Raw genomic sequence first — 26,716 nt, 5'->3', positions numbered from 1 at the left:
ATTCTGATGGAAAGCTTATCTGGATTTTATTAAACCTTCCCTGGGAAATAGTGTTTTGTTTTGTTTTGTTTTATTTATTTATTTTTATTTATTTATTTATTTACATGCAATACACATTTACACACACACACACACACACACACATATACACACTGAGGGAGGGAAAGGGAGAGGGAGAGAGAAAGAGAGGCATGCACACACACAAATATACATTATCTATTCATAGTTAAAATATAAAGATCATATTATAGGAAATAAAAGTCAAGAGCTTTAGCAGCTTGGATTTGTTCCTGATCCTCAACATACTGACCTTGAATTATTTGATACTGTTTACAAAAAAAAACTCTTAGCAGAGCATGAATGCAGCTATTCAGAACATCTCAACAAATTTGGCTATTGGCCTTCCTTTAGAACAAAAACATCATTTACCATGTGTGCATTACGCTATCTAGGCTATGACCAGTTAAAACATGATTTGGGTTCCTATAACAAGGTTAACCATGAAAATGGTTCCAAAACAAATATCAGCAGGGATATTAATGAATATGATCCCTCTCCAATCACATGTGTTTAACAATTGTCTTTTGCTGTATTAAAAAATATGATGTGCTATTAACATCTGGAGATCTCTGGAAGATGTGCTGTAGTAGCTGATGAAAAAAGAGAGAGTAAGATAAAAAGAAAAAGACCAAAACTGCTGAAAGATGAAAAATTGAATAAAACTCTGAAAAAAATAAAAGATTTCCATAATTCCATACCCAGTGTAGGTCAATTGAAAAGCATGCCTTACTTCTCTAGTGGATAAACAAAGATTAGAACAAAAAACACTGATTAATTTTTGTGTTCATGCTCAGTGAGAATAAAATGTGTTTTCCTTCTGATACTATTTATCAGCAAGTAATGATAAGTCTTTTAAACATATCAGGAGCTAGTGTAGAAAACAAAAAAAGACAGCCAGTTCTACTGCTAATATATGTTCAACTTCTATTACAGTAACATTTCATTCAGATATTACATTCAAAGGTGATTCAATTAAATCTCATATTGGAAAAATGAGTGCCTCTGCAACCAATGTAGGTGCGCTTACACAAATATACTTTTTTTTCCAAATCAATTCTAAATATTTCATAATTCAATTGATGATTTGAGCTGGATGTTGTATAATTTGCAAAGCCTTTAATTGACCAGAAAGAAAGCATATAAACAGAAGCTTCTGAGACTCACTTAATATGTTATATAATTTGTATAAAAATCATTTTCATTACAAAACTAGAATACTCCAATAGTTCACTATGGATATGACCCATGCACACCTTTCCATTTTGCCATAGACCCTTAAAGATAAACATGCACCATTCAGAAACACAAATTATTCTTTAACTTTTACATATTCACTGAATCTGTACCAGGAAAATGGCAGGAGCATAATTATTATTTCCAGATATAAGAGCCTACGTGCAACTGATTATTTGAGCTTACTTATAAATGATATAAGCAAAGTCACTAGAGTTATTGAGATGATTGACTTTTTATGAAACTGTGCATGGTAAGTGTGGAACATGCAGTTATACCCTACACTAACATTTAGTATGCAAGGTGAAGATGTCTTTTTCATTCATTTCATGTACAAAGGTCATCCAAATTAAAATTGCTGATACAGCAATTCTTCTCAAACACATTCACCCCATTGGTGGGGTTATAAATCATGTTAAGCCAGAGAATTGGCTTAAAAGTATACAGTGCAGAGGCATTTAGGATATTGAGAATTACAGCTTCCATCATACCTCATCATTGGCTATCTTCCCTAAAAATAGCAGAGTTATCATTTATTAACCTCTGGAATGCACAGATTATCTACTCCCAGCAATCAGACTTTGTTCAATTTTGAATCAGTGTGTTGTGAAAACCTAAATACTGTGATTTGTATGCCATGTTTATATTTATTGTGTTAAGTGAAACAAATCAATTTCAACTTAAATTACAAATCATGATTAAATAATGTTTTAATATAATGTGTGAAATATAATCCCAAATCATTTGGAAATACATCCTTTCATGATGGCTTGCTTCTCCTGGAAACAGTGGTGGCACAGTGGTTAGAACGCAATACTGCAGGCTATTTCTGCTGACTGCCAGCTACCAACAGTTCAGTTCAGATTATTTATTTATTCATTCATTCATTCATTCATTTTTATTGAATTTATATTGCTGCCTATTCACCCATGGTGACTATGCATAAATATAAATCCAATAAATAAATAAATGAATGAATGAATGAATAAATAAATAAATACACACACACAAATACATAAATAAATAAATACATAAATAAACAGACAAACTGGTCTCATCAGCTCAAGGTTGACTCGGTCTTCCATCCTTCTGGGGTTGGTAAATAAGGACCCAGATTGTTGGGGGCAATATGCTGACTCTGTAAACTGCTTAGAGAGGGCTGTGAAGTGCTGTAACGCAGTATACAAGTCTAAGTGCCATTGCTATTGCTATTTTAGTACAAGAACTGATTTTTCTAGTTATAAAATTCAACTTCTGAAAAACGTACTTGAATCAGCCCTCCTAGGAGTGAAACTGCTGCAGCAACTCCAATCCTCTGCATCTCAAACTCAGATAAGCCCAATACTTCAGATGTATTGTCTGAGGTGAAATTGGTGCTTATGGGAGGAACAAGACGCTCAACAGCATTTGCAGAAATCAAGGAGGTCAGAGCAAAGGTTCCTGCAAAAGAAGAAAGAGGATTTAGTGATCATTTGTTTAATTCCTATCAGATCACTCTAAGTTGCTTAGGAAGAAAGAAATACCTTTACAGCTAAGCAATGATTCAGATTGCTGGGTTTGACATGCTATGTGAATCCAACCTCTGCATGTAAATTGGTCTTATTATGATGATGTTTGATCTTTCTCATTTATAGCACATTTAACAAAATCATGGTTAAATAAATCATAGTTATATGATTCCAGACTATGCCCAACTAATTCTAATTTTAACTTGACTTTTTTGAACATGTCATGTTTTATCACTATTTTGAATTTCTGAAAGTTGTGAGATATGGTGATATTGATTTATTAACTGATTGATTGAATTCTAATTATTGTCGGTATGCCATAGCTATATCGATATCCTAAGCACTAAGTCTTCTCAGCATATTTTTCTCTCCACCATCAGAGCTGATACCAGCCAGAGCATAGAAAGTAGGGCAAAGATCGGAAGTTGTGAAGAGACTTGAGTTAGAGAATCACCAAGAGTCAGACATAACTGGATAACATCAAATGGATAACATCATCATCATTTTGCTTTCTGCAAACATCACCTTTATACATTTCCTCTTGCCATGAGCATTCATTTCCATATTGAGAACTCCATTGTACATTATACAAATTCTAGGCAAAAAGCTGTTCGCTGTTTTTTGTATGTACGTAAGTCATATGACTGCATATATATGCAATCCTTGTGCTGAAGCTTATCTGAATTTTTTAAAAAATATTTCCAGGGATAGTTTGATGTCCAGCAATGGTCTAGACTGCATAAATGTTAGCATAAAATAAGGAGGGAAATAGTTTGAAATACTGTAGGTAGAAACTGATTCTTTGCGTGAGAAATCAGTTGCTGATTATGTGTATAAAAGAAACAGCATACAACAGAAAATACTTATATCTCAGTTTTTAGAGAGTTCAGGCACACAGTACAGACCAAGGTAGACAAATAGTTTAGCCTGAAAAACACTTTTCCCTTTTCTATGGACTGAATTTGCATCCATTAGGCCAAAGGTCTTCAAACTTGGCAAGAAGGTCAGAGCAAAGTTGGCAAGTTTAAGACTTGTGGACTTCAACTCCCAGAATTCATGAGCTTACATGACTGGAGGAGGAATTCTGGGAGTTGAAGTCCACATATCTCAAAGTTGTCGTTTGAAGACCCCTGCATCAGTCATAGATGCAAGAATGTCTTCTTATATGGCCCCTTCCTACTGGGTGGAGCTATTAACTACACAAATTTTTATAGCACAGCCAATAAGTATGCCAACTGAAAATTATGAAAACTGGTACCCGTAGAAAAAAAAGTCATAGAAAGATTTAATTTAATCTACATTTGCTTTATTTAAAATAAATTATCATTAATATGGTCATTCTTTAATTAACTTCCTTCCTTCCTCTAGTCAAACAGTTACAGTTTGGTAATTCTTAAAGATCTTGAGAAGAAACAGTCAAGGATTTTGAAGGCCCTGTAATAGCCCTGAGGCCTTGGGCTATTCATCTCTGATATATCTGAGACTTTTACAACAAACACATCCTTAATGAACCAACGGATACTTAAGAAAACATAAAAATTAAAAACTCATGTTAATATATGCTTAATTGTTTCTGCTACTGTTTCACAATGTGGCTTTAAACAGAATTCCTTCATCCTGCTGATTCTTATTTCATTTAAAGATAAACTAAATAGTACAACAGCATAATCTGTAAATATCTGCTCATGTATTTACCACTTTAAAAAATCAAAGTGCATCCAACATTTTTTCAAAATATAAGATAATATGAATACCTTTTTTTAATAAAACCAATAGTGCATCATGTCCCAGTTGGGCAATTTTTACGCTTAAAATAAAATAACTACATATCATCTACTCTGCTGACTCAACATTATCATCACTTCCAAGGAACTCACCGCAAAATCCCAATCCAGCTTGCCAGTGAGTGGCAAGAGAGCTTTAACAAAATGCCTTGGATACATTCCGATGCAAATTCTATGTACTTTGGATGGGATGTTGCTATCCTAGTAGACCACATGGCTCCCACAGAGTTGTTAAATGTATTGCTGAATGCACAAAGGCTATTTGCAAAGAGCCACGCAATTACTCAAAAGAACACAACTGCTTCTCAGAAAGCATAATAATAACCAAGGAGAATGTGCATGTAGTTGAGATTTTCAGCCCCAGAGGGTTTAGCTTTGTGTGAGGTTCCATACAGTTCTGCATTTTAAGTGCAGAGACACCGTCCCCAATACTAGAAAGACACAACTCTTTACCTTCCTACATTATGTTCAACCCATATTGAATTATGGGAGACATGACCCCATACTCAGCTCCATTGTTTTCTGCAACGAAGACCAGATGGTTTCTTCTATGCTTCACATTCTAAAGAGTCAACGTCTTTAATTATTAAGTTGAAGACTGTCATTGTTTCAGAATAAATGAAATATAGAATAGTGCAACAAATCCTGCCTGTTGGGCTTCGTTACATACTAAGATATCAAAAGGGAAGAAAGACATAAGATTGTTACTCAGAGGAAAAGCATACAGGTAGTCCTCAACTTACAACCACAATTGAGTCCAAATTTTCCGTGGTTAAGTGAATTTTCCCTCAGTTTACATCCTTTCTTACCACAGATGTTAAGTGAGTCACTGCAGCTGATAAGTTGGTAACATGGTTGTTAAGTGAATCTGGTTCCCCCCATTGATTTGGGACAAAGCCACGGTCACAAGTATGAACAGTTGCCAAGCATCTGAATTTTCATCACATGATCATGGGGATGGTACCAAGGTTGTAAGTGTGAAAAATGGCCACGAATCACTTTTTTCAGTGCCTTTGTAACTTTGAATGGTCACTAAATGAACTGTGGTAAGTCGAGGGCCACCTACACTGTATGCATTATAAGCCAGTAAGTCAATCTCTAAGCAGGGCTAGGAAAGAGTGCAACCTAAAACTTTGATATCTGCTGCTAATACATTGAGAGACACTTTTGAGCTCTATGGACCATTTCATAGGAAAGAAAAGGGAAAAAAAGAGAGCTCAATAAGGGATGTCATGAACCTGCTGTTGACTTACTCATATAAATGCATAGCAATCCTATACCTCAACTCCTGGAATTTTAAGGAGGAAATATAATTTTGGGTATTTTAAACTTGTTTCACATACTTTTCCAGGTTTCATAAGTAGGAAAAAGGGGGAAGAAAAAGGGAAAGAATGTTGATATAAAGCAGGGTTGTCAAACTCAAGGCCCATCGGCCGGATCCAGTCCATGGGGTGCTTAGAACTGGCCTGCGGGGCCAGCCTGAAAATATCAAAGGAGCAGCCCGCAGTACCTCTGCAGGCCAAAATGGGATTGCAGGAGCAGCTGCATGTAGCCCCCCACAGTCCATTTTTGGCTTCCACACCTCTTGCAGCACACTGCCAGCCAAAAACAGCCCATTGGGGGCCTCACGCAGCCCCCGCTGCCTGTTTTCAGCCAGCAGAGTGCTGCAGGAGGCCATGGAGGCTGAAAATGGACTGTGGGGGGGCCACATGCTCCCCCTTCAGGCCCCGTTTTGGCCAGTATGGTTCTGCAGGAGGCATCCATCCCATCTCCCCCCCTCCCCCCACCCCCGCCAGCCCACTGAGAAGTACAGCGCTCATCAGGCCCTCAAAGAAATCCAGTTTGACAACCCTGATACAAAGGAAGTACAGAGAGGCACAAAAGAAAAACCTTGCTTCCGGGATGTATTCTTCATCTTCTCTAAACAATAGTCTATGACTGAAATCATAATCATTAGGATTGTCATGTGAATACAAATATCACTGACTCAATCACTTGAACAACATAGTTATTAAGAATCCAACTCATTATGCATTGCTCTATTTGCATTCAATGAATTTGCAAGGGGTTCTTACTAAAGAATACAAGCAGAATAATTCTGGGAAAGTCTCAGAGAAGCCAACCGGATATTATTCCACCATGGAAGAAGACAAAAATGTATTTTTCTGTATATGTGTAGCACTAAGATACATTTTTTCTGCTTGATTTTGGTTTAGTGTGTATATACGTTGTGTGCATGCACATGGTTCAACTCATACAGTAAGAAATACCACAGAATAAACTACAAAATAACATTGAGTTAATGAAGACATAGGCTAAGTTTTTCAAACTGAACCACTAGGACTTAGAAATAACTTACCTGGGGCAACATGGCGACCCATTCCAAATATGGCATAAATAATAGCTGGAAAGAATGATCCATATAAACCAAACACTGGGTGCACTGATGATAGAATAGCAAAAGCCAGCCCTGTAGAAAAGAAAAATTTGGAGAACAAAATATAATATAAGCCGTTATGAAAATATAAACATAATTGATGGGAAGAATTCCATTCTGGGGCTATTTTAAGAGGTCATGCAGTATAATAGCTGTATTATAACCCTGAGAATTCACATTTCCTGCAATGTGGCCCTTTCTAATAAAATATCTTTTTTGGTCCTTGAAAGCTTTTGTTATTTATGTGTACACACACCATATATTTGAAACCCGGATATAATACCCTAAATCCAATATTAAAAAATATAAGGATGGGTTATGTGAACAAGCAAAATAAATTATAGTTACACTTTATTTGGTCTAAAGAAAGGCACGTGCAAAGTTACTCATTCTGTCAGGATCTAAATGAGTGAATGAATATTCTAAATTACATAATGCAAAAGCATATAAATTGTTTATATAAATTATAAAGCCAAGCAAAGAGAGAAATTAATGCACAAATAAAAAGTTCCATTAGTGTAAACCAGAATATCACGCAAATATGAAGTCAGTACACAATATGTTCCTTTGTTATCTTGGAATACTTAGAATGCTACTACTTATTGCTGTACTATATTTTATTTATTTATTTTTATTTTATTTATTTTATTTATCAAAAGCTTACAATATAACAGAAACAAGAATAAACTTAAGTTTAAATACAAGAAATAGGAACTAATAATTGGGGACAATAGGACAGGGACAGTAGGCACATTTGTGTATTTATGCACGCCCCTTACAGACCTCTTAAGAATGGGGTGAGGTCAATAGAGGTTAGTTTGAGGGTAAAGGAGTGGGGGTTTGAGCAGGTAACAACAGAATCAGGTAGTTAATTCCAGACATTGACCACTCTGTTGCTGAAATCATACTTCCTGCAATCGAGTTTGGAGTGGTTTACATTTAGTTTATATCTGTTGTGCGCTCCAGTGTTGTTATTGTTAAAGCTGAAATATTCATTAACTGGTAAGATGTTGAAGCATATGATTTTATGTACCTGCAGGAAAAAAAATTCTAGCTGATGCATTATATCGACTCCCACAATATGATAGTAAAAGAGAAACTCTGATACAACCTATTATACAGGGTAAATATACCATACAAACATTAAAATATAAAGTAATAGATGACCTACCAAAAGCTTTAGAAAAAGATCCCTGGTTACAGAGAAATAAAACAGAATGTATTATCACTGATGGAATAGCTTGGAAAGGAACAAAATTATATATACCGATTACCTTATGTGAACTAGTACTTAAAAGGTGCCATGATAACAAACAAGCTGATCATTACAGATCTCTTAAAACATTACATCTAGTTAAGAGACAATTTTGGTGGTCAGGTATGAGGGGAGATAGTGAATGTTATTTTAGAAAATGTAAAGTATGTGCTAGTAGTAATGCCTGTCCTGGAAAACCTTTAGGACTATTGCAAAAAGTGTCTGATCCAGTTAAACCATGGCAGGATATTGCCATGGACTTCATTGTAGATTTACCTTGTAGTCATGGGTTCACCGTAATATGGACTGTAACAGATCTGTTCTCAAAACAAGTACATTTCATTCCATGTAAAGGCATACCCTCTGCAAAGAAATTAGTTGGTTTGTTTCTAAAACATATATATCGCTTACATGGTGTACCAAGACGTATTATTTCAGACAGAGGGGTACAATTTACAGCCAGATTCTGGAGAGAGTTTGTGAAAATGATAGGCTCACAGCAGGGGTTAAGTACTGCTTACCACCCAAGTACGAACGGCGCTGCAGAGCGAGCCAATGCAGCCATAGAACGATATCTAAGGTGTTATGTATCATATCAACAAAATGATTGGTCTGAATTATTATCATTCGCAGAGTTCGCTTATAATAACGCTATACATAGCAGCACAGGATATACCCCATTTCAAATAGTATATAGAAATGAGTTAATACCAATTCCAGAATTGCCATATAGTACAGAGACACCAGTAACGCAGAAGCAATGGTATGAACAAATACAACAATCATGGAAATATGTAAGAGAAGCCTGGCTGTAGTATTGCAGAAAATGCCAAGTAATGAATTTTAATGAAGTTGGCACACAAGCAACAATAGAAAAAAAGGTTGTGGTAATCAGGACAATTGCCAAACCAAACTCCAATGCAGTTTGCTGAGAAATACTTCCAAGTTGCCCATATTCAAGGTTATAACTACAAGGGCAAAAAATCTACTTAAAACAACATTCAGGGTTAAAGAGCACATTACTCATTCTTATAATCTGGAATTTGGCCTTGTATTCTATATTTTTTTAAAAAATCAAAAGCTTAAATAGCTATAATTTAGGAGCAATGGGAATCTTCTAAATTTGTTTTAAATATACAATCTCTTAATGTTTATAGAGATTTTCAGTGATCCAGGTCATGGTTGTCCCAAATGTATTTTTTCAAGAGGCAACTGGACTTTCTGGTCTTTCTTTGAAGACGTTTTGCTTCTCATCCAAGGAGCTTCATTCAGTCTCATCCTGTGGAACGTCTTCCCCCAATTGACCCACCTTTTAGACTTCCAGAAGGCTATAAAGATCTAGTTGTTACTGCTGGAACTGCGGTAGTGTTTGATGGGAGTCAGTGGAGGGTTTGGGGCAGTGGTGAGATTCAAAAAAATTTACTACCGGTTCTGTGGGCGTGGCTTGATGGGTGTGGCAAGGGAAGGATACTGTAAAATCTCCAGTCAGAGGTGATATTTGCCCGTTCTCCAAACTACTAAAATTTCTGCTACCGGTTCTCCAGAACTGGTCAGAACCTGCTGAATACCACCTCTGGTTTGGGGACATCCCAGGAGGAGGATTGAGGTATTTATGAACAATAATAAAGGTGGGATATACGTAAATAAATAAGGGGCTTATTTGATCTCAGGCTCTTTGATTTTGACCCTGTTTAACCCTCTAAACAATATATATATATATATATATATATATATATATATATATATATATATATATATATATATATATATATATATATACACACACACACACACACACACACACACACACACACACACACACACACCTGGGAGACACCACAGCTCTGAACAACCTAGTGCACATTTAGTACATCAATTTTAAAAATCCAGTTAAAACCAAGCTCGGTTTAAGCTAGGGCTGAGTCCAATGGAGTATATCTAATTAAATTTAACAGGGATTTTTGTTTGAGTAAACAAGTATAGAAATGCACTGTTAAATATTTAATCCAACCAATTTCAAAAAAATGTAAACATTCCTAACATCCTGCAGGTGATACACTGAAGAATAAGAGAGCCGGCAGAGCTAACAAAAATGCTACTATTTATAAAGAATATTCCTTTCCAGTTTTAACTCAAATGATGACCCAGCTTTTTAGTCCTTACCTTCTAAAATTTCAAGAAGCTTCTAGACAACCCATGTCTTGTTCAGTCATTGTTTCAAAGATATTTCCTTACCATATTCCTCAGTCTTCAACAATGTCAGAATGTACTGCCTCCATTGGAAAAGTTTTTTAAAATTCAGGGAGATGGTACAGAGAGGCATCTACCTTGAAGGTAGTCCATGATGAACTGTTTATCACAGTGAAACATCAGGAGTTGATCATAATGTTTTGTGGCATTTTGTATTGTAAAAAGTATTTTATAAAATTGGTTAAATTTCAGTTCCACCAGAGTCGTGGGTTCTAGATTTTAAACACATGCTGTAAGTTAATCTATTTGAGGAAATTTAATTCAAAATTTCACGGTGCATCCTTTCTCCCCATGCAGACAAACTGTAGAGTTTTAGTGGCATATTGGTTGAATGAAGCTCTCATGAATACACATGATCCATTTTTCTGTGGTTTTTTTTAAAGTACACATTTTAAGAATGTATATTAGTGGCCCTGTCGTGTTTCGTTGGACGGACACACCAGGCAGACACAGGAGCTGAAGAATAACGTTTCTTTATTTGAAGCAGTAACAGATTAACGTGGCTGCCCAGCTGGGCTGGCAGCCGGTTGGCTGGAGCCGGAGCCCCAAAAGCCCGGTTGATGCCGTTTGACAGCTCCTTATATAGTCTGCTGTCAAACGGCACCAACCAATGGGAACAGTCGGTGGTCCCGCTCAAAATGCGGACCAGGTTGAAGACTTAGCTAGTCAGGGACACAACACCTCTTTCCCCTAGCCAAAGGGCATGCGCTGCCCAGCCTTTTGGGAATACCATGGTACAAATAAGGAAATTGAACTAGTAGCTGCTTTGCGCACCTATCCACTAGGCTTCCAAAAATTGGCACCCCACCTGTCGCAAGGTAGGAGCCTGAGAAGGGGAACCAGATAAGATGGTGCATAAACATGTCTGGTGACTGTCTGTATGGGGTAGGGCAGAGGTCCCTGAAACCAAAGGCTGGAGGCTCGTTGTGCTCTCCTGGCCCCCTTGGGACAAGAACATCCAACCTCCCACCTACCTAGCTTTCGCCCCCCCTGGGGAGTGTAGTGCTACTGTCAAGGGAGACAAGCCCAGGTGGGGAAAGACCCTGGAGGTGGGTGCATGGAAGGACTCTAATGGTGGGTGCGTACCTCCTTGTTCAACGCCTGACACCCACCACCCCCTAAATACCGGATCCATCCCCCAGAGTCACTGGGAAGGAGGGGGTGCAGAGAGAATTTTAATTACAAAAGTGAGAGAATGAAGAAAAGTCTCAAACAACTCAGTGAATCATGGAAACGAACACCAGCCATGCTCAACCCCGAAGGGGCTGCAGACCTGCAGAGCCAATGGCTGCACCCAGTCCACAATGGTGAAGAGCTGCACCGGCAGTGGCCCGTCGCTCGGCAGCCGGTGGGAGTCGAGGAGGCGCTTGGGCTGTCGGCGGCCGCGGCGGAGGCGGCAGCGGCGGAAACGGCGGCGGTGGCCGGAACAGGAAACAGCTGCAGCGGAGGCCGCAGCGGAGCGGAAGAGGCCGCGGCGGTGGCGGAGGAGGCCGCGGCGGCGGCAGCCGCGCGACGGCGGCGGAGCAAGGTGGCGGCTGCGGAGGCCGCGCGGTGGCGGCAGAAGAAACGGAGGCCGTGGTGGCAGTGGCGGAGGCCGCGGCTGCGGCAGAACGGAGGCCGCGCGACGGCGGCGGAGCAAGGCCGCGGCTGCGGAGGCCGCGCGGCGGCGGCAGAAGAAGCGGAGGCCGCGCGGCGGCGGCGGAGTGAGGCAGCGGCGGAGCGAGGCAGCGGCTGCGGAGGCTGCGGCGGTGGCCGAAGAGACGGCAGGCGTTCCAGACGGGGCGGCTGCAATGGATGGCCGCAGCAGCGGCGACGGCTGGAGCGAGGGCGGCAGCGACGGAGGCGGCAGCGGCGGCAGAGGCCGCAGCTCGGGGAAACCGCGGCGGCAGCAGGAATGGTAACGGCGGCCGAGTCGGTGGGGGGGTGGAAGCGGAGTCTCGCCGGCCTTCACGGCCTTGAGGCGACGTCTGGACCTCTGCTAGAGGCTGTAGACTTCTGCTCTCTTGTAGCGCCAGCGGGGGTGCCTTTGGCACGGGAGGCGGCTCTATGCCTGCTAACGGGGGAAGGTCTCGCCGGCCTTCACGGGCCTTGATGGCGACGTCTGTTCCTCGGCTGGGGAGGCTTTCAGACTTCTGCGCTCTTGATAGCGCCAACGGGGTGCCTTTCGCACGGGAGGCTAGAGTGCCTTTCTCTTCAGTCAGGGAGACTTTCAGCTTCATGCCCTCAAAAGGGCGCACGCAACAGGGCCTGTCAGGCAGTGACTTTCTCCTCAGCTCAGGGAGACTTTCTCCTCAGCTCAGGGAGACTTTTTTTTTTCCAGCTGAGGAGGCTCTTTAAATTTGGCACGCGCAGAGACTGTCTGCGGCTCCAGACATTCTGTGGCTTCAGCTCTATCTTCAGTGACTTAGCTTCTTGCCTGGGTGTCTCTTCTGATATCCCACCTTCGTTGCCAGTGTTGTGTTTCGTTGGACGGACACACCAAGCAGACACAGGAGCTGAAGAATAACGTTTCTTTATTTGAAGCAGTAATAGATTAACGTGGCTGCCCAGCTGGGCTGGCAGCCGGCTGGCTGGAGCTGGAGCCCCAAAAGCCCGGTTGATGCCGTTTGACAGCTCCTTATATAGTCTGCTGTCAAACGGCACCAACCAATGGGAACAGTCGGTGGTCCCACTCAAAATGCGGACCAGGTTGAAGACTTAGCTAGTCAGGGACACAACAGGCCCAAGAAAGAATGCCTTTGTCAACTTATGAAACCTTTAAATTCCTTGGTTTTCTAAGAAACCCCATAATCCAAAGAAAAGATAGAGAGCTTTATTAGGAAGCTGATGGGCTCTGTCCTATAGTTTATGACTAAATCTTTTGCTAGAAAATTCTATTGTGAAAGCACAGATTAAGTGCTTTTAATTTAGTGGAAATTACTAAACAGCATAGGAACTAATGAAAACTTTAAAAAATTATATTAATAAGATATGTTATTAAAAATAAACAGCTTCAAAGGAATCTGGGGATTAAAATAAACTTCTCTCTCTGGCACCTATAGCCTATAATCTTGGAGATGATTGAGAGAAAAATCAAAGAGAGATATAAAACAATTTTATTTTATTCTCAAGTCAGAATATCTGGTCAAACAAGTGTTTGGGAATCTAGTGAATTCCAATCGTTAACATATACAATTATTTCTCTAATCATAGCTCAATCAATGATGCCACAACACGAATCTCTCAAACAATTTACCTTTACCATTCTATTGGAACAATTTGTATATTTTTTCTTGGATAAGAAAATGGTTCGGAGAACTATAATTGGAGAAAACTACTTTGTTAAAAGTAAAATAATCTATGATAATAAAAAGTTAAAATAATATATTCATTTAAAATATTTAAGTCCAGCTATTTGCACATTGCAAATTAAAATATCCCAATTCATATTCTTTTCAAAGATACCCTTTCATATGTGGAAACAGTCTTTCTTGGGACTCTGTTCCATGAATTAACCATTTTGTTCAAAATCCAAATTAATTTAGTCCTCTGATTATGGAAAGTGTCACCAAGAGGCATTTAAAATTTGTTCTTTAGAGATTGAAAAAATATGAATGATTACTGCATCATTTATCTGTTCAAATATAAACAACAAGATTATTTTATCAAATATTCTTCTTATATTTATGAAACAGTTTTGATCAACTGATGTATGTATGTTGATAGCTCTCAAAATGACGCAAAGGTTTTGGGGCTGGGGATAGAGACTGAGGAAGAAGAGTTAGGAATTTTTTGAAAAAAATCTTAACTCAAGAGATGAAATGTAATCATGCAAAAGAGCACGTGTTATATTTTCATGAGGCATATAGCTTCATTTATTATGTATGATTTTGCTGAAGGAAGAATGCACCAATACATTTTATTTCAAAACTATTGTAACTAACCAAAGTTTGAATCCATCTAGGTACTGCTAATTTTTGTATTCTATTCTGTAGTTCTGTCAGGAAAGCAAAAGAACTGACCTCACAGTATCTTTAATATATGCCTTAAATCTCAATTCTTTACCAATTACATTCGCACAGCATATGCCTAGGAAAATGGTAACTATTGTATGTGTTTGATTGCTTATCAACATTTGCAGCAGACAAACACAGGATTTGAAATATAGTGGGTGGTTATGGTTCTTTGTGTTCAGAAGTTAATTTGGGTGATATCAATCAATGATTCATGGGGTACGAAATACTTGAAAGTGAGCTGTTTTAATACAGAAAAGGACTTGGGAGGGTAAATACTGGCAAGCAGAGAAAACACTACTTAAGACATAAGTGCAGTCAGCAAGAACAGGTGGGGAAACTTTGACAGACTAAAAAGATGTGAAAACTTGAAGCACTGAGATTTAATTTCAAGGGGCAAAATGAATAAGTTGTTTTTCTACAGGTTTTTTTTTTCCACTTGCTCCCATGAACATTACTAATTTTCTTGGAGAGAGGATTCATTTCTACCAACAACTTCTTTTACGTTGCAGACTTGAGAATTAGGTTTGACCTATTTTAATTCCATTTTCCCACATTAACTTTTCATTGTGGTTCATTAGCTTTTAAATATTACGCATTCTGTGCCAAGACTGATAAAAATGTACTCTCCTTGCTACCCTATACAAATTGTAAAGACAGACAAATTATACTCCAGCCATTGGGGAAACTGGAAAGTGTAATCTAATAATCACCAGCTGGAATTCTCTAAACAAGTGAGATGTCAGAAAACTGGAGAACAAACATAATCCTAAAATTCAAGACCTGAAAACTACAAATCAATTATTATAAACCTCTGTACAGGCTAATTTACTAGGATAGATTGTTAAGCACCACATCCATGAACATTTAGAAAAGGATCGAATTATTACTATCAGAAATTAGCTTGAGTTTATCAATAATAGGTTATGTCAGATTGACTTCTCTTTTTACAAGAGACTGATTAGTTTACTAGAGCAAGATAATGATATGGATATAATGTTCCTTGATATAAATAACACATATGAAAAGATTCTGATGATATCCTAATGGGCAAGATAAAGTAGTTATTACAGACCAACATATGGTACTGCAGGTTAGTAGATTTACAATTGGTGAAAAAACATACCCTGAAGGAGCTCATTAACCTGCATTCTGGATCATGGTTCTCTTAGTTTTTGTTTTTTTTTAGTATTTATTTGATTTGTCAATCTCTTACAACCTGTTTGCACAAATAAAACCAACTTATTTTTGGATTCCAAGGTCTGAGTCTCGTAATTTCCTGCAACACTATGGTGCCTTTCTCACTGACTGAGAATTCTGGGAATTGTAGTTCCAGCACATCTGGAAAGTATTAAATTGGAGAAAGCTGCCTTAACTAGTAAAAATTCTGTGGAAGTTCACAGAAAGGACAGAAATAAGTACCAATGTTGCCTTTTTTTTAAAGCTCATTATTTTAGTTGGCTTCTGAAATGTCATTACTAGCACCATTTAATGTGCTATTCTTTGTATCAATATATCAGGGAACAAGATTCTTTATAGTACTATAATATTAAGGCCTTCAACTTAAATCATGCCAATGCAGATGTTACTAATTATTCCAAAAGCACAAGTACGTACCCAAACTGGATGATTCCAGCTGCAGAATAATTCAATTAAAGGAGTGCTTATAATTTTCAAAGCATGAATGAAAACTAAAGCAAGCTGTTAGGGAATCTGAAAAAAGCAGCCATCAGATAGCTTTTTTTCTGAATGATTTATATTCCATTTTAATATGTGATCCCATGCAGAAATTACCCAAAATGTCGTAATGTAAGAAAGCTTCAGCTACTATAGCATTTTTTACCTATCACCTGCAAAAAAAGGTGTGTGTGTATGTGTGCATGTACATGCGCACACATGTACATACACTCAAGGATTATTCTTATCAATGGTGATTAACTGAATTGGAGTCCTATCTTTGTTTAGTTCTCCAAGAAAATATGTTATGGAGAAGATGATACAGGGTAGTTTAGGATATTAAAAATAAGGCATCACAGCCTTGGCCTTTTATATCCAGAAAGTTTATGTCTTGCAGGTTACCATTTTCAAAGGAATATCAGGTAACACTCAAAATAATGCTTTATTTTATTGTTTTCATACTTTGAGGAAGAGAAGGAAAATTACATTAAGAATGAAATGCTGAATATTTATAAAACAGTGTGTTACAACATTCACCCACACATACAGACTATTTCTGCATAATTTCAACATAATGTCTTTTCGCTAAAGTTTATATCAAAGGACATAATGCTAGATATCTATAATCCTCTTTTTGATGTTGCACAATGCAGCTTTTTAACCACAGTCAAATAAAATAAAAGTAACAAGATTATGTAACTGGTTGCCTAATATACTATTATTGAAGTGAGCCTTCCTTTTATAAAAACTAAGATAAACCTCTTTGCACAGATATGAAGAGAAGAAATGGAAAGATAAGCTCCATCTATTATATAAACCATGACAATGAGCATATGTGTGTATATGTGCATACATAAATGTATGATCAACATTGTTTGCAAGTTATAGAGGTAAACTGTTGTTCACTAGCCAGTCCATAAAACCGTTTTAAGTTTTATTTTGATTTTTAACGCAATCAAAATAGATTATTCCCATTTAAAATTACAATTTTCCAAAATAAGCCCCATTAAATATAATGGGAGATGCTTCAAGGCAAACATAGAGATTTGCAAAAGGAAAGGTGCCCATCTCCTTCATTCAAAATAATAATAATAAGTAGGCAAACAGAACTTCTACTTTCAAGGCTAGAGCAGTTCAATTTAAATAATACAAGTCACTGACAGAGTTTTTAACACAGTACCTTGCGTCACTTGTTGAACTGCCAACATCATCCCAGAAACTATATCAGGGAGCAGGTCCATTTTCCAACAATAGTGTGGTGCCCACTCCAAAAGAGGCAGCCTGCTTACACACCAGAGTTTGAAGTTTTTGTAGCGAAAGGCATGGATCTTCCTCCATAGGGCATTTTCCTGTTTCCTCTTTGCTCCTGTCATGCTCTATTTCTACTTTCTTCCTTCCCTTTGTATAATCCTTTTTTCTGTGAAGAAGAAAAAAACACCTCTATGGAATAGCACCAGATTTGTGTGAAGCTTCTATCAGACTATAGTTTCAGACCAAAAGATAAACTCAGCCCATTTGCTTGTTTGCTAAGTATATTTTCAACTTTGTAAGTATCTAAAGTTTTATAGGCAGCCTAGTAGAGAAATATATCCTGGTCCTATTACAGCTTATGGCTCTCTTTGCAATTATTCTCCTCTTTATATTCACTGTAGTGCTTATGCTTTTGGCCTGGATCCAGAATTAAAATGAGGTTTTGCTGGGCGTTTCTTCGATGTGGGATGGGCTATGCTAATGTAATCAGGAAGTTCCCAGCTAGACATGAGTTTCCTTGCCAACCATTATTTTAAAAAAAAAACATTACCGTGAGAAAAAACAAAACTGCCTGTTTCTGCCCATAGCAAAGATTCATCAGTGCATTAAATTCCAATGCTACTAAGCATATTCTACAACTTTGGCTGGATCCAGTTTTCCTGGATTTTTTTTTCTTTCCTGAAACATGATACATTAACACATTCTCTTCTGGGGGGGGGAAAGAGTTGAGATTACTTTGTTCTTGGCACATTTGATACCTGCTGAAAAGGCACAACAGTTTCTCTGGTAAATTGGCAGAGAAAGCCAAATGAAAACAAGGTGATTTCAGTCATTTTGTCATAAAAGATGAACCTGGCCCTTCCTGCTTGTTATGAAGAAACTGACCTTGAACTGATCTTGACCAGTTCAATATTAATATGGTCATGCATATACTTGCCACTGATTAAAGTATCAATAAGGGAACAGCTTGAAAAGATGCCAGGACAAGAAATCACCTTAGGCCAGAATCGGACTCCTAGTCCATATTGGCTGCTGTGATGACCCAAGCTCTCTGCTCTGAGGATGAACAACTGATAGGCCTCAGTAAATTTCAAAGCTGGTGTACAAAAAAAAATCGGTCAAGCTGAGCTCTGACTCAGAACAAAAACAACCTTAAGAACAACCTGTAATTTCCTTGTGACTTGGGAGAGAAAAATCAGAAGAAAAAAAAAGATTGAGTATGGAAGACAACAGGCATCTCTACTTATTTTGGCTTCAACTCTGTGAAGCAGTAAAGCAACTTCAGTAAAAAAAAAAAAAATGGGGGGAGGGAGATTAAAGAAATGCTCAAGGAACTGTTTTGCATAAGAGGGTTAATTTTGTAGTGTTTTAGTCCACACTCTTGTTTCTTGCCAATTCTAGAGGTATTTCTAACCCAAAGCTGTCTGCCATAGGATATACCTGTTCTGTTTTAAATCAGGAGAAATAAATCATCGCAAGGTGTAAATGTCTGTTGTCATCTTAACCTGATACCTGCATCATATACTTTCAGTGGTGAATTGTGCTTAAGATCGGCATTATCACCATCATTTTTACTATGTTCCATTTATGATATTCCCAACACTGCAACTCTTCTTATCCAGCAGTGATATAGCCTGACAAAATTCTATACCAGGGGCGTCAAACTCACGTCGTCGTGGCGGCATCATGTGATGTATCGGGACTTCTTTTCCCTTTGCTAAACTGGGCAGGGGCATGGGCAGCATATGATGCATCGAGCCCGCAAGCCAGAAGTTTGACATCCCTTTTCTATACTGCTCCTCTGCCAAACGCATCCAGGCAGATCCAGCATTATTTTCAGTTCATGCAGAATGCAGCCAGCAGTTTCCCACCAACAAAATGATGGTACCTATCTATCTACTCCCAAACAATGCTTTCAAACTGGTAGGTGGGCAGAGCTAGGAACAAGAGATGGGAAGTCACCCTGTCCTGCAGAGCTGGACTCGAACCCCTGGAGTGTTGGCAATTGTTCAGCACATCCAGCATCTGCATTTCCTGTGTCAGATAAGGAGAACACATCTTTCTCCCTCTGTCCTGGCCACTTTTTACAGAAGCACAATTCAGAGTGTTTTAACAAACTGCATCACTGTTTGGTTTCATGTCAGCAGTGCCTCAGATAGAAAGTCCATACAGAGAGTGGTAAGGACAACCAAGAAGATTATAGGAAGCTCATTTCCTGTTATTCAGGATACTGCTTATAAGCACTATGTGCTTAGAGATCAAAGCATTGTTAGAGACCCCATACACCCACTTTACAGTCTGTTTCTGTTGCTTCCCTCTGAGAGTAGGTTTCGAAGTATTTCTAGCAGAACTACCAGATTCTGTAATAACTTTGTTTCCTATGGCATCCATCTTGTAAACTCACAAGATTCATTTTTCTTACCTTGTACACATATACATCCAGACTAGACTGTGTTGTTTCTCTGTGTCATATAATATATGCGGATATATGCATAACTGTGTGTTTATTTTGTCATGTTTATGTAGTGCATGTTGGAGGTGGTGACCCTTTGTGAACTGTATGCAACAAAATTTCATTTTAATGTATGTCAATTAGTGTACATTCAAAGTGATAATAAAGTTATTCTAAGTCATTCAGTCTCTATGCCACCACGTCCCCCAAAACTTGACAAGTAGGTGTACAATGCCAATTTCTATGTCAGCAGCCATAAGCCAATGTATATTGAAAACCCACTGGTTTTCACAGATTTGAAATTTGCATAAAATAAGAATGCTAGCATGTGATAAATTGTAAAGTATCTCTTAAAGCAATTACAACACATTTAAAACTTTTCTTCATTACCACATATTTAAAGCATTATGGGGATGTTTTTTCTACTCTTATTTATTTTATTCATTTACAGTATTTACTGAAGCTTCTATGGTGCTTCAATCAAACTGACTATAAGCAGCTTACAAGTTGTTGATAACACAAATTAAATGTCAGCTAAATATGGGAAAGTTACAATCTGAGGACAAAGAATACAGCAACATTGTAAGCGTCCCAGAGACTTTGTGGAATCTGGCCATCTTAACAAATCTAAGAAATAAATACTTTTCTAAAGTAAAGCAAGATAAAGTTAGATGGATACCTGGATGAAGTGCCTATGACTTACATGCATAAGAAGGCACAGAGAATGTAAGCAATGTGTAAATGATACCAATCACCTTCACCTTGTATACCTATTTAACTAGAGTTTGTTAGGATTTGGAATTTTGGGGAATAACTGTAGCCATAGAACCGAATGTGTTTAAAGTGATAAGCTTGTCAAAGTAAATATCAGAAAATGCTGACATATTTGTTCATCTACTTGAAGAGATGGATATTGTATCCGTACCTGAAAATAAATTTATAACTGTTAAGAATTACCAGGAGTTTAAAAGACATCCAGTGGAGAATGCAATAGATTGCATTTGTTATGATGGAAAAATTGGGATTTACATAGTATAATAATGTAAATAACTGAAGATACAGTGTGCCTTGCAGAATAACTAATCTAGCCTTGATAAGTACAGCTACCTAGCTACACAATTTCTAATATGCAATTTGCACCCAGCATGTCTTATTTTATAGCTATTTAATCTTCTCTCCCCTACTGGAAGTTTATACAGCTAATATGCTTTCCATGGAGACCATTCTCTAAATATCTTTGATGCCTAGTGATTTCTTATTGTCCCCAACTTAAATACTTTCTTCCAGATGTTATTCTATTGAATATATGTGTTCAATATGACAATATGATTTTGCTATAAAAGCCTAGACATTTAAGCATTGTGCATTGTATACTCGCCTCAAAGAAAGAAAGGCATTCTGTTAAAAGTATATGCTATCCTTTTGTATTTATGTGCAATGGAAACGATTAATGTAACTTCATGAATGTCAAATAATCCAGGATATAAAACTCATTAAGGGTTTTCTCCAGCATCCCAATGTGTAATGAACAACATTCAAACTAATCTGCTTTGCATAAAAGTAATTCATCTTTTTCTAAACTGCAGTTTTTAATTTTGACAAACTTCTAATCTTAGGTTATAGGAAATACAAGGCATCACTGATGAATGCACACAAGTAACATTGCAAAAGACGACAAGAGACAAATTATGGAATATAAATGCAAAAAGAATCTGAGGTTTCTTCAGTCTAGGGATGTCATAAATATTTATTTTACCATTTCTTATGCTAAATGCAAGTTTACATGTGGAGGAAGCTAAAGATGGACATCCCAGATTCCTTTCAATCAAAGTTCAGACCTGGATACTGGGTAGAAATAACACTAATTATGCTTGTGATTTTCAAAGGAACCAGGCTCAGGAGCGAGTTGAGCCTCCGAGTTCTTTTAAATTTCTTAGCATCATATAGTATAATTGACTGTAGCACTGTTTCTCAACCTTGGGAACTTTAAAATGTGTGGACTTCAACTCCTGGAAGCTGGCAGTGGAATTCTGGCAGCTGAAGTCTACACATCTTAAAGTTCCCATGGTTGAGAAACACTGGGTTGGAAGTATTATTCTGAATTGCCTAAGGATTATGAATTTATTTTACTGCTTCATAAATTTATGTAGTTCTACTGATATTAATGGAAAAAGAAAGCTCAAAACTATGATCTAGTAAGAATCTTAGGCATTCTAGATTAAGGCAAAAATTTACTTAGTTAAAAGAGCAGTTTTCTTATTGAAGACAAAAAATTTCCTTTTAAAAATGAAGTGCTACAAAAGCTTTATTACACAATAAATAGATAGATAGAAGTTAGATAAATGATGTTAGATAAGGATTTCTTAATATGACTTGTATGTGCAATGTGTTCTGTTGTTGTATTATAATCATTGATTCCTGAAAGGCTCCACAATCATTTTAAGATTTCATTTCTTCTGCGCAGTGGTGTGGTTGCATAAGGACACATAGTTCATTTAACCAGAAATTATATGCTATGTGTTAGTCTATTCACCCTTAATCAAATGCCACCAAAGCAGGCAAATATGTCCAAGTCTCTATCACAAATTATTCCTTAACATTTCCATTAAAGCACATTCACATAGTGCTGTCATGTGCTTTTTTCATAGGTGATACCTAAGGACTAATTATTTACACATGTTATCAAAATGTAAATAGCTCAGCAGCTTGTTCCATTAATAGCTTAAATTATAACACAAGGGAACATAATCTATGCAAATGCATCTCCCAAAATTATTTGTTCATTGTACCATTAAGGAAGTCCTTTTCTGATAATGAAAGCATTTTTACATACAATTACACAAATGCTTGATAACTACATTTGTTCAGAATGCTGAATCTCATGCAAGACTACATGACTTCCAGTTTTGATTATAAAAGTGGAACCAAATTAGACATTTTCCTGTCAATTTAAGGCAAATATATGAAAATATATCCTAGATATTAAATTTTGACATAAATATGTCCTAGATATTAAATATTTAATGCTAAAGGTATCTATCTGCCTTTCTACACTGTAAGCTTTCATTAGAGATGAGCAACAGTGACATCCAGTGGCATTTACAGATAAACTGATGATTCTTCTCTAAATCAATGTGATTTCTGCTTTTCTGAATCTTGAATAAGATTCTCCAACTTTGACATTCTCCAACTTTGACCAGCTATCCAAAGAAATACCATCAGTTGATACTAGAGTGTGAGGTATAAAAAGAAAGAAGTATTTACTTTTTTGTTGAAGTGACAGTCAAGTAAAATTAGTTGGCATCCTGCTCCTCACATCCAGGAAGAGAAAATGACTCTGAGTCTTAGCAGGACAAAAAAAGAACCTCTGGTATTTTTTTATATCAGACAAATAACATGTTAATGAAAAACAATGATCTAAATAATATGATGGATCAAGAAATTTCTCTAAGAAAATTCTGGTTCTCGTGGGCAGAAAACTGAAGGAAGACAGCTAACAGTTTCTTTTAATTAAGGTAAATTTTAAAACAAAAATGCAAGGACTGCAGAAGGGGATAATAATTAATGAATTATTTTCCTATTTATTTCTTCTACAGAGGAGCTTCATCTGCATGCCAGAGTTCTCCCCTTCATTTAATGGCTACTTTTTTATTCCAATCAAAGTTAATCATACATCCTTTTTATACGTAAATGTATTCATGGCCAAAGAAATGTTCAGATTTCTCTTATTAAATCAGTGTGCATGTTTCAAAAATATCTCTTGGAGTCATCCCCAGGGTCTGAAATGTTTTTGTAATATTTCAGCAGAATTTCTGCATGACTCTTTTTTTCCTTGAGATCTTGGGATTCACCTGTTCTTCTTCACATTACCTCATGCAATGAATCACAACATCAATTAAGCAACAGGAACAGAAATCCACAAAGGAGTATTAGCCATGAGAGTAAAATGGAATCTTATTATCCAATGGAATTTTGCAGTACTGTTACTCATGCTTGTGAATAGCCACATTTCTGCCTTGCAATGATAAATGATGCTGGTCAACATTTATATAGCATTTCAAAATTCAAAATATTTCATATAAATATTTAGGTAATACCTTTTCTACAGTTTTGGATGTCAGATTAGTCATACCACATCTCCTTGGAGACAGTGAACTGAGGCTGAAAACAACTGAGGATGATTTAACGTCTAGCATGAAGAAGAAGTAGAATCCTCTGGGCTCACAGATTCTTCCTGTTCTGTTGATAAGTATAAAAGAAGACCAACTAATCTGCAGTGGATTAAAACATTTGACCATAGTCCTGCTCATTTATGCACATTTGCCATTAATCTTGCCCATCTAGGAAAGGGTGTATTTTCTTTCTAACCAGAGCATGAGATTATAAGGTAAGGGAATATCCATGGGGTATGGTTAAAAAAGTAAAGATAACCACAACAGTGTAATACTTGTAAAAAAACCAGGAAGAAACTTTTAATTGCATCATTATGGCCACTATTTTTTAAAGCACCTCCTGCAAGCCCTCTTGATAGAGTATGAGGCACCTGAAATTATATGGCCTTATAAATCAAATGATGTTAACAATGATAACCTATTCTAAAACCTCTAATAAAATATCTCAGGCAGGCACTGGTTTAAAACAATAATTCTTTCCATTTGTCCTTTTATGTCCTTTAATTTTCTCTCTACAGAGAAAATGACCCTTTAATTGTCCCTCACAGAGAAAATATATCACTTATCTCAAATAATTTAATGTGAATATGGCAGACTCATTCCCCTTCAAGCTTCATCAAGCATAAGTGGAAAATATAAGCTCTTTTTGAACAGCAAAATATCCCACATATGGAAAACTAGTTCTTCAAGTAATCGGCCATGGAGAACCAGTGTCCTCACATTTTATCCCAAATTAATTTTGTAACTCAAATCTCCCTCTCTCTCTGTTATTCTCTCTTCACTCCTTTTTGTCTTGCACAATCATAGTTTGGATAACTAAACTCGAGATCCAGGACAATGAGGGAAGGAGAGTCTACCATAATCAACTCTTGATGACAGCCTGTTACCTTTCTTCACATGGATATGGCAACTTCTAGCCTTCTGTCCTGGCTCAGTGTTGCCCATGATTTGATACATGAAATCAGCTGACCCCAACAAGCCAAAGTTCATTAGGCCTTATGAGCATGAGGAATTCTGGGAGCTGAAGACTGAAGACATCTTAAAACTGCCAAGTTTTAAAAAAATGGCCTATTGATTTATCTATTAAACTTGTATGTCACCCAAATCTCAACAATTTTGGGTGGCTCATAACAATTAAAACAAGGACATTACAAGAAACCAATAAAAGTAAAAGGGGGTGGGGAAAAGAAAGCAAGAATGACAGAGAATTATATTTTCATACATTTTAGTGTAAGAGTTTAGGCTACTTTGTGTTAGGTGTCTTTCACTCAACCAGTTTACTAATGAGGCGCTGCATTTGATGAAATGTATGTTTTCCAATTGCAAAATAAAATACTGGTTGTTTTCCTATTGTTTGACTTTTCCTTGATTAATTAGGACAGGCATGCTTCTGGGTCCCAGCAGGAAATGATATTGTTTAATGATATTGTTCTTAAAGGACTCCTAGAGGCTTCCCCAAGATTTTTTCAGGGATCCTTGAAATCAGAACAACTTGCCAGCCAAAGTTGAAAAATAAAGCATTATTAAAATCTCATTTTTAAAATCTCAGTTTTGAGATGCAGTAGCAGCAGCAAATGTGTCGATTTTAATTTAAACAGTAAATATTGATAAATATAATATCTATAAACAAAAGCTTTTTAAGGGTCCTCATAATTTTTAGAAGTGGAAAGTGGCCCAAAGATTTTTTTTAAAAACCTGGTTTAATCAAAGGGAACCGAAGCACACCAACCCTTCAGGGTCGAATTAGCTGGGCTGATACTATTGGAGATAGGTGGTCCATTCAGTAATCAGGTCTTGTGCCATGTAGGCCTTCATAGGTAATAACAGCATCTTGAATTGTACCTGGAAGCAAACTGGCAAGCTATGAAACTTGTAAAGCAAAGCAGAGGTAGTATTCAGCAGGTTCTGACCAGTTCTGGAGAACTGGTAGTGGAAATTTTGAGTAGTTCATAGAACTAGCAAATATCACCTGTGTCTGGAGATTTTACAGTATTCTTCCCCTGCCACGCCCACCAAGCCACACCCACAGAACCGGTAGAAAAAAATTTGAATCCCACCATTGAGGCAAAGATACTATTACATGGACCTTCCAAGGGATGCCCATCACTGCCTCTGTACCAACTGGAGTAGCCAAACACTACTGTTTGTACTGTTTGTACTGCTTCATATTATCTTATCTGAGTTATTCACAATTTTCTAGATCAGGAGTGTCAAACTCACATTTTCTAGATCAGGAGTGTCAAACTCACATTGTCATGGTGGTGTCACGTGATATATCGGGACATTTTCCCCCTTCGCTAAGGTGTGAGCGTGGCTAGCACATCACACATCCACCCGTGGCCGACGAGTTTGACACCCTTGCTCTAGATGATCCCACTCTGTATTATGACAAGGTTTTCTCTTTCTTTGCTATACTTTCTTTGCTATCCATTATATCACTTCTCTCTTTTTTCCCCTCAGAATTCAAAATCAGGCATATTATATTTCTTCATGAAGATATGTATGGTGACCACACATGCTTTGTTAAAAAAAGAACAGTACCTTATTTCAGGAAGCCATTCTTTAGATTTTTTTTAAAAAAATCACTTTTGTCCTTTATTTTGCTCATTTAGCCTTTTATCATTCAAATGGTACCATTTCATGCA

At 37.4% G+C, this 26,716-nt stretch overlaps 1 protein-coding gene across 2 annotated transcripts in view; it reads right to left on the bottom strand.

The window, feature by feature from the left end:
* Nucleotides 1-17,841, bottom strand: part of SLC26A7 (solute carrier family 26 member 7) — a 52,245-nt gene extending 34,404 nt beyond the window's left edge. The window contains exons 1-3 of one of the 2 annotated variants that reach the window (XM_026690979.2): nt 17,377-17,841; nt 6,945-7,055; nt 2,561-2,733 (exon numbers count right to left, since the gene is read on the bottom strand). In XM_026690979.2, coding sequence (XP_026546764.1) covers nt 2,561-2,733; nt 6,945-7,055; nt 17,377-17,569 — 477 coding nt within the window. In that variant the 5' untranslated portion in view covers nt 17,570-17,841. The remainder of the gene's footprint in view (nt 1-2,560; nt 2,734-6,944; nt 7,056-17,376) is intronic. The other variant, XM_026690972.2, reaches the window with a different exon arrangement.
* Between the last annotated feature and the right edge of the window lie 8,875 nt (nt 17,842-26,716).

The sequence above is a fragment of the Notechis scutatus genome, chromosome 3 (genome assembly GCF_049901735.1).
Source record: "Notechis scutatus isolate UNSWTSFEM ecotype Mainland chromosome 3, rNotScu1.2, whole genome shotgun sequence".
NCBI lineage: Eukaryota > Metazoa > Chordata > Lepidosauria > Squamata > Elapidae > Notechis > Notechis scutatus.
Note: the sequence above shows the minus strand (reverse complement) of the source record. Positions and strands in the feature narration are given on the sequence as shown.